General features: G+C 39.6%; 1 protein-coding gene across 4 annotated transcripts; it reads left to right on the top strand.

Annotated features, from left to right (window-relative positions):
- The first annotated feature begins 1,722 nt into the window (after positions 1–1,722).
- On the top strand, positions 1,723–5,339 carry LOC109184586 (glucan endo-1,3-beta-D-glucosidase-like). 4 transcript variants are annotated; one of them, XM_019334605.1, is made up of 5 exons: positions 1,737–2,471; positions 4,235–4,343; positions 4,636–4,676; positions 4,770–5,004; positions 5,116–5,339. In XM_019334605.1, exons 1-5 carry the CDS (start codon positions 2,388–2,390, stop codon positions 5,148–5,150), a joined length of 504 nt encoding a protein of 167 aa, XP_019190150.1. In that variant the 5' UTR covers positions 1,737–2,387; the 3' UTR covers positions 5,151–5,339. The 4 variants fall into 4 exon arrangements, 2 of the variants coding, with proteins under 2 accessions (XP_019190149.1, XP_019190150.1); XR_002054820.1 differs by lacking the exon at positions 4,235–4,343 and having other exon boundaries at positions 1,725–2,469; positions 4,632–4,676; XR_002054821.1 differs by lacking the exon at positions 4,235–4,343 and having other exon boundaries at positions 1,725–2,470.
- Positions 5,340–9,506: the final 4,167 nt, after the last annotated feature.

The raw sequence follows: 9,506 nt of genomic DNA, 5'->3' as shown, positions 1-9,506 counted from the left end.
ACGTCGTTTTACATAACTGTATAAAAAAATATACATAATTGTATAAATAAACACACATAACTGTATAAAAAAATATACATAATTGTATAAACAAATACACATAATCACGTCAACTCTCTTCCGCGCCTCCCAAAACGACGTTGTTTTGGGAGACGCGGGGAGCACAGTGCTGCACGCGCCGTGGTGCAGGGTATAACGATTGTGGTATAGAGGCCCATAACATTAACTCAAATTTTACTTGGGAACAATGGTCCAACATTAAATGCCTTCAATCATTATTGTGTGAACCATGGTCCATACAAGTTGTGTATACCATATTTTGTATATTATAAAATAATATACATTCAGTACAAAAATAATGTACATTCAACAAAAAAATAATGTACATTATATTCAGGGGATGTACATTATTTTTATACTAAGTGTACATTATATTGTATAATGTACATTCAATACAAAAATAATGCATATTTAATATATGAAAAATGTATTTTTTATAATGGTGCACATGACACTGTATAATTTGCCCCTTGCCTTCTAATATGCTCAAGATCTGAAAAGCAACAGATTCAAAGCCTAAAGACAGTATTTTTATTATATTTACTGCCCAGTTGGGATTAGCATAAACATAAACGCCTGGAATAAGTAATTAATAGTAGTAATTCAGAGAGTACTCATTACTCAGTATATATAGTATTATAGTATAACCTCGTTCATTCTATTCATTCCTTGATCTCTGCAAAAATACAATAATAGAAACAAATCAATGCCTCCCTTAAATAGAGAAAATCACAACCATTCAAAAAATCTTTGAAATCACACCGAAAATATAGACTTAATTAGAGCATCCACATCAGTGGATATTAGGGAGATAATGTCAGATGAATTATCTTGGGTGGGGATAATAACAAATGTGGGGTGTGGTTATTTGTGGAGATAATTGTTCTGCAAGTTAAGGGTTAATGTCAGAAAAAAAAAAAAAAAAAAAAAAAACTGGCTGTGCGCGTTGGCGCATAGCCAATGTCTACACGGGCGCGTGCATTGCACGCGCCCGTGTAGCGCGTCAGGCGCGCTGACAGCGCGCCTGACGCGACAGATTTTTATTTTTATTTTTTCAAATTTTGTTTTGTTATTTTTTTTTCTTTTTTTTTTCTCCCCTCCCACATTCTCTTTCCTAATCACTCTTACATTATCTTCCCAATCTCCCCAACAAATGTGGATGCTCTTATCATTGGATTGGATTGCACCACAATCTTGTGAGATGTGTATAATGGTATATAAGTTCTCCTACCTCCCTAGTATGAAATAGAATCATACACCCTATAATTGTCAACGATATAAAGCTCTTAATTTTTCTTTGAATTGATCAATCAATTGAATTAAAAACTTGTTACGCTCCTTTTTCTAGTTCGGGTATATCTAATTTTAAATTTTCAGAACCCCTACCCAAGAACTGCTGGAAGAGGTAAATCGCGTGTCATCCTATCAGTCCCCAAATTTCACCCCTTGCTCGTATACGTTGCACACAACAGTCTTCATTACCTCTGATCGGCCTAGGTCATCTAATGACCCCTAGATTCCCAGTAAAATTCAAACCCTCACACTATTGTTGGAGTAACATCGGTCAAATTAACTGAGTTAGCCCGCATAACAATCTCTTTTTTTTTTTTTTCTTTTTTAAATTGTAGCTGATAGAGACAGCGTTCCAGATTGTGCCGTGTCAGCATACAATAATCCAACGGCTACTAGAAAATAAAATCAACCTACGAGTCTGCAAGACATTCTTGTTGGGTTTTTTTCTGGATTGAACAAACAAAGAATGCAACCGTCTTTCCCTCATTCCCACTTTTTCTCTTCCCTGAAACGATTGGAGAAAAGATTGAAACTTGACACTCCAACAGACCTTCCGCCTCCACAAAATCAACAAAACTGCGTACTTGAAACTTCGACCGAGTCCCTAGGCACCCCATTATACCTCAATTCCTTACCCCACCCGCCCACCACTTCCTCAGACCTCCAAGAAAGTGAAGCTCCTCAAGAATTCCTCTCAAACTCCCCTGATTTCGCCCCAACCCTAGCACAAGATCCACCTCAAGAGCCAATGGGGAAAGTTGAAGAGGATGATGATGATATAAATCTGCTGATGCAGTTCTTGGGCTTGTCAGGGTGTGAGGGTGGTGGGTCCCAAAGGGCAGGGCAGAATCTGGGGTGTGATGATGATGGGTTTTATGGAGGGGTTGTTGGGGTGAAGGGGATAAAGAGTGGGAAGGAACTGGAGAGGTTGGATGGGTGGATTAAGCATTTCTTGAATGGTGAGAAAGAGAGAAGAGAGCCCTTGAGGTTGGCTCATTTGCTTCTGGGCAAAGCTGCATTTCTGCATTCTATGGATGATAGTGATGATGGGTTTGGAGGCCTTGAGTTCCCTTCCACCATTGATGAGTTCTTGCAGAATGATCCACCAGCTGATGAGGTCTAATCTTTTTGCTTTCTAATTGGTTAAGTTAAACTCTTGGAGCCCTTTTTGCTGTTGTTATGATATTTTTTGCACATTTGAAGATGAAGTTTTATAATTGCCTCATTTTGTTTTGTGTTCTCTTTGAGAATCTGTTGTGAATGTATAATTGCTTGTGTATTGCTTTTTCCAGTGTTCTTGTGATACAATCAGTTCTACTGTCTAGTGAATGACAATATGCTAATTCTGGTTAAAGAAAATACTTCTTAACCCTCCGGGATTTCCCCTCCCATATGTTCCCTCCCGACAGGACTTCCATTCATTGGGTGTCCATGAATTGGCGGACCCACCACCAACTAAAAATGTAATTCGATTAATAATCAAACCAATCAGGTGATGCCATGTCAGGAGGGAAAATGAGGGGTATGTAGCATTACTCTTCTGTTAATTAAACACGTTTAATGTGAAGTGCATTTCATACTTGAGATAAGAACTCGAGAAGATGATAGTAATGTAGAAGTAGCCTAAAAATCTACTCCCTAGTAAAAAAAAAAGATTGATCTTTTACATCTTAATATCTTGTTGAGCCCGAGAGCTCTTACAAGTAGGTTCAAACTGAGGTCATCGAATTACAAGTTGGCAGGCGTAGTACTTGACTTGATCTAATAGTCACCTTTTCTGTTCAAAAAAAATAAAAGTACAAATATTTTGTATCCAGAACATTTAGTGAAGGCTGAAAATTTTGTTCATGTCGATGATCTAAGAGACGTTTTTTAGCACTTCAATAAGAGATGAAAGTTAAGATTGAGGAGTAGAATCTGGATAAGCTAATCAAGAAATGTAAAGACTTTACCTGGTGCAATGTATCCAATTGTTCCATTTGATGAAGATATACACCCATTCTTGAATCTGGAGTCAGTTGTTGTTTGAAGATAGTCTAGCTGTCTAGGCATTCGTATGGCATGCACTAACTACATCTGGAAATATAAAAATCATGAAAGAGTGATGATCTGTAATAACAAACGAGGATGAGTTGGACCAGGTTTTTGGATTGAAATGGACCTGGTGGTGATGTGTCGGGGCATGGGGCCCAATAGGCCGAGAAGGCAAGAAGGCGAGAAGGCTTGCCCGATGCTGGTAAGGGTGGTTGAAGAGAAGCTATCTGAGTACGTGATTGGTAGGGGAGAGGCTTGGACCGAGTTGTAGTTGTAATAACTAATAAATGTCCGAATTATAGTGTGAGTGTAACGTAGTTAGCTAAGAGTTAGGAGTTTAGTATCTCCATGGTGTAACGCACAATAACATCTCATTCTCGAGGCATTAATAGGTTTCTTTGCAATCTAGTCCTTAACTTCGAGCTAGTTCTCGATTTAGCCTTAACCCGAGAAAATCTACTTCCACCAAGAACAATATATCTAAGAACAAAACCCCATTGCTAGAATAATGATCCAACCACACGATATAACACCCATCAATTGTACTGTAGGCTTAAGAAATTGTACTTTAGTGTTTCTCTCTTTATCATCGCCCTTTTGACATATGTGAAGTATTTATCAACGGATTATACTACATGTACTCCCAAATTTTACTCCCTGATGTGGCGGGTTCTGATAGGTTATTATCTTCATGTGGGCCCCTGTAAAAGTGTCTACATCAATATTTTAAGTGTGGGAGTATGGGATGGGAGTACATGTAGTATTTTCCTTTATCAACAGGTGTGCATAAAGTTTTGAAACGTTCATGTAAATCATCTCTCTTAGTCTCTCCCTTTATAGCAACGTTAGGCTACTAAAAGCTCTCACTTTACCGATTAACTTTACATCCATGGCTAAGTCATGTACTTCCGTTTCCATTATCATCCTGTTTCTTCTCCTTCATTTCTCCACTTCAGGTACCTCTTATTGTTCTATACTCTTTTTTATGTTTTTGTCTGCACTTTTCACGCAATTATCATACATTTATCTTTGTTAAATTACATATAATTAGTATCTTATTTTGGCCTTAGTATTTTCATTAGTGTATCTGTCTTTTCTCCTTTCCTTTATCGTCCTGCAAATGGTAGAATTTGGGTAAGGCATAAAAGTAGACTTGATCCATTTTTATTGCCCGCAACTTTATTGTCTGTTTCGCCACCTTTTTCTTTGAGTTTATATCTGCTTTCTCACATTTTTTTCATTTTTCAGGTAATATGATGAGGCTTGCAAATGCACAGGCACCTGGACAGGTAAGTTGCGAAAATTCTGAGATGTTATTTACTAAAAATAATGATGAAAAGCAAAAACATTAAACTGAAATATCGTTCACGATGAACTTGCAGGGTTCTTGGTGCCTTCCAAGGCCTTCTGCTAGTTACCGGGAGCTGATAGATAACATCAAGTATGCTTGTAACGTAGTGAACTGCACAGCAATCCGACGAGGTGGCCCTTGCTTCCACCCGAACAGTCTCGTAAACCACGCTTCTTTCGCGATGAATCTCTACTATCAGAAAGCGGGGAGGAACTTCTGGAACTGTGATTTCAAGAACACTGCTGTCATCGTCGTGACTGATCCAAGTAAAGAAAACCTTAAGTACTTATATTTCATTTATATTTTTTTTCGGTTATTTACTCTCCTTGACGGGTTGAAGTTAAAGTTGGTTTTCTTTTTCCTCTGTAATTCTGCAGGCTATGGCAATTGCGAATATGAGTGCACCCGGTAGGTGTAAGAAGCCAGATTTGCGTTTTTTAAGCTAGAATATCTGATTATTGTCATATTTCCCTTTTGTTGGTACTTTAATTTTCTTGTTTGTCCAAATAATATGTGAAAGTTTACCTTGTAAGGACTAAGGATTAATATTTGCTGCAAGAAATAATTCCATTCAAGAATGTTGTTTGCATTGCTGACCTACTACTACCCACACCAATATTCTGCACTTTCTAGATCTTGACTGTTGGAAACTTTATATTTGCATGATCTTCTTGGTCAGCAGAAAAAAAGATATGAAGATATGGAAATGCCCTTTTTTTTTTTTTTTTTTCATAAAGATCATGGACTAAAAAACCATGCGCTTTTTGAGTGGATTAATGATGGCATTGAACAACAATCAAATGTTGGGGCAACTCCAGCCAAGTTGGTTAGGCTGTTGTTTGGGTAACTACAAGGTTTCAAATTCGACTCCCAATGGGAGCGGCTTATTGTCTCTGGTTTGAATCGGTCCGCTATAGGCAACCTAGGCTGGTTTATCTTCTTGTGGTCCTTTGTTGATTAGAGTCACAAGGCGAGGCTTATTCAGTACATACTTTCAGGTAATGACCAAAAAAAACAATCTCGTGTTTGTTTTTAGGTGTTACAAGTACTAAAACAATATTCTCATATTGATGTCTGGTTTGAAGAGCCTATGGTGTGACCAATGAAATCTGTGAAAATACATGCCTGCTACATGAAACAGGGGACCCACCAGTCCACCACCCTTGTCTTGTGACTTACATTGTTAAGTTGTTTGAAATCTTAAGAAGAATTGAAAGAAAAAGAGATTGAAAGGGCTTGTTTGGTTATTAACGGTAGCTAATTGTGTTAGTGATTATCAGATAGTGGATTGTATTAACGAGTTTGACCAACAGATTATATTAACGGTTTGTAAAAAAATGTTTGGTAAAATTAGCTTATTAAATTAGCGGTTAACATATAAAATGACCATAAAAGGTATACATTATAATTTATAATAATAATAATAATAAGAGTTAATCAACGATTTGGTCCCTCAATTATTGCCAAACTGTGAATGTTGTCCTTTAATTCCTTAATCATCGATTTATTCCCCGAAAATAACTGTTTTTAGTCATTTTAGTCCCTCCGTCCGTTTTCCGGCTACACTCCGGTTAGACCTCCATTTACCAGGGTCAATTTTGTTATTTCATTTGTTTATTCACTCCAAGCTAAGGAATATTTCTCCGGCGGTTCTAGCAAGTGCTGGCAAGTATCCGGCACTCGATTCCTCCGGCGGAAAAGCTAGAAGCGGAGCCAGCGCTGATGGAAGCCATGGGTTCGAGGACGGTCTCCGGCGTGAACAGGTCATCTCCGAACCCCGGCTCCGGCAACACGAGAGAGTCCCGGTTGCATATGTGATCGAATAATTTCACCCCTGTTTTCATCATGTGTTAGTTGAAGCTGAGGAAAAACAAGGAAATACCCAAAACTGATCAGCCAATTTTACAAACAGAAGCTAATTAATCACCACTGCAAAAAAAAAAAAAAAAAAAAAAAAAAAAAGTAAAGATTTAACATTGCAGGAGATGGAGCAGAAGAGGAAGGATTCTTGAACGGCTCTGTCACAGATAATGCAAAGCTTTGCATAGCCTCTGCAAGGCCTTGTGATCGGTCTTTCATTCAGAAACACAACTTTCTCACTATTACTAATATAAGACTGCAAAATCACATGAAAAAAGGAAGCCTAAACACAACAAACAAAAATCCCATGTCTCAAACGTTGTTAAAATCAAGAAATGAATGGATACATACTTAAACAGAAACACAGTCCAGCAATTTCTCAGCATCCTTCAACCTCAAAACATCATGGTAGATATACCTTCTTACCTATCACAACAACCCACAAATTCATAATCTATAATCAATCATCCACACAGTAAAATGTGATATCTTTATATATAAACCTGCAAGAGACGATGGGAGCGGTGAGGGGTCAAGCAATGAGGGCAAATGGCAACGCAACAGTCCAAGCAAAAGATATTCTTTTCTTTCTTTCTGACAATATTGTGTTTTTTTTTTTGTGATTCCATGGAAGAGAAAGATGCCGAACTCAAAGTGTGGGTTAAGCAAGTACGAAGTGAATAAACAAAAGACTTCTTCTCCGACGGCGGCACGACATCGGGCGAGACTTCTTCTCCGACGACGGCGGCATTAACGTGGTACACTCTCATGCTCATCATCTTCTTGGATGGGTTTTTGGTAGCTGGATGGATGATCTTCTTGTTCTTCTTCTTGTCCGAGACAGAAGTCGCCGGGATCAAGAAGTAGATACTTCCTCTCTTGAGCTCAGACTCCGGCGAGAGGATTATGATCCAGCGAACCATGCCTTGAGAGCTACTGGGCTTACTCAAAACGTGGTTTGGGTTGTTGTTGAGAACCTCGCCGGCGGTGATGGGATGCGCAAGTTTCTCAACCTGCCCGTTCAAGTGCACTATACGGATCAAGTCTAAGGCTCCGCAAGGAATAACACAAGCCAAACAGCACCTTAGACTGTTGCCCATCTCTTGCACGCCGGAGACCGTCCTCGAACCCACGGCTTCCATCAGTGCTGGCTCCGCTTCCAGCTTTTCCGCCGGAGGAATTGAGTGCCGGATACTTGCTAGCATGCAATATTCCTTGGAGTGAATAAACAAATGAAATGACAAAAATGACCCTAGTAAATCGGAGGTCTAACCGGAGTGTAGCCGGAAAATGGACGGAGGGACTAAAATGACTAAAAACAGTTATTTTCGGAGACTAAATCGATGATTAAGGAATTAAAGGACAACATTCACAGTTTGGCAATAATTGAGGGACCAAATCGTTGATTAACTCTAATAATAATAATAATTTTTTTTTTAAAAAAAAAAAGAAAAAAGAAAGAAAGAAGAGAGCAGCGCAAGCTGCTCCCCTCTTGTATTCCCACTTTTTCACCGTCCCACATCGGTGAAAAATGTGAGAATGGAACCTTAAGGAGCCTCAAGGCTCCAATAATTCGTTGCCCATCCCAGATGGGCAACACTGAGGAGCTGTTTTGGCTTCTCAAATTGAGAAGCCGTTTCGGCTCCTTAACTATAAGTTTAATTTTAATTTTTATTTTTTTAAACAGGGGCATTTTGGAAAAAATTTCAACTGCAAACTCTGCACTTTGCAGCGTTTGCAAAAGCAGCGGTTTGGAGCAAACCGCTACTCCAAACTGTTGCTTAACTAAACTTTTTTTTTTTTTGACGATTTGACATAGTCAAACATCAAAAAATGACGGATTCGTCAAAAAATAACGGATCCGTCAATAATCAAACATGGCCAAATCATGATGTTGAACTGTTAGGAGGATGAGGATTTGATTATTGAATATCAATCGTAACTGAGTCTGTACAAGTAATAATATAGAGAGTAGATAAAGAGTCCTAACGTACTACTAGTATAAGAGTCCTAATACTCCCCCTCAAACTCAAGACGGAGCAACTGCAACATTGAGTTTGTCCCGTAGAAAAGAAAACCGAGTAGACGGAAGAGCCTTGGTGAAAACATCTGCTAGTTGATCCTTCGTAGAAATAAAGTGAACCTGAATCTCCTTCTTGGCAACCTTGTCGCGAACGAAATGATAATCAATCTCCACATGCTTCGTTCGGGCATGAAATACCGGGTTCGAGCACAGGTAGGTGGCACCCAAGTTGTCACACCACAGAGTTGGCGCAGAAGCCGGCGGAAAACCAATCTCTTTAAGAAGTGAAACGAGCCACGTAACCTCAGCTGAGACATCAGCTAGAGCCTTGTATTCAGCTTCAGTAGACGAACGCGCCACCGTGCGCTGCTTTCTGCATGACCAGGAAACCAGATTGGTACCCACGTAGACCGTAAAGCCACTGGTTGACTTCCTATCATCCGGATTTCCAGCCCAATCCGAGTCAGAAAAAGCATGAACAGCAGTAGACAGAGACCTACGAATACTGAGTCCAAGACCAAGAGTACCCTTAACATACCGTAACACCCGCTTCATCAGACTCCAATCAGTCGTGGTAGGAGACTGCATGTGCTGACAAAGCCTATTGACTGCATAAGATAAATCAGGGTGAGTCACAGTCAAGTACTGCAGGGCACCCGCAATGCTGCGATAGTGAGTGGGATCGGCATAAGGAGTGGTGTCAGCATCATCAGACCGAACAACTGAAACTGGGGTCGAGACCGGCTTGCAATCCACCATGCCGGTCCGCTTAAGAATGTCCTGGATATAACGCCTCTGAGAGAGGAGAACACCATCCGAGAGCGGCACAGTCTCAATGCCAAGAAAAAAAGACAGAGCCCCCATATCCCGAATCTTGAACTCTGC

Source organism: Ipomoea nil, unplaced genomic scaffold (assembly GCF_001879475.1).
Source record: "Ipomoea nil cultivar Tokyo-kokei standard unplaced genomic scaffold, Asagao_1.1 scaffold1264, whole genome shotgun sequence".
Lineage (NCBI taxonomy): Eukaryota > Viridiplantae > Streptophyta > Magnoliopsida > Solanales > Convolvulaceae > Ipomoea > Ipomoea nil.
The sequence above is the reverse complement of the archived record's forward strand: the minus strand, read 5'-3'. Positions and strand labels throughout refer to the sequence as shown.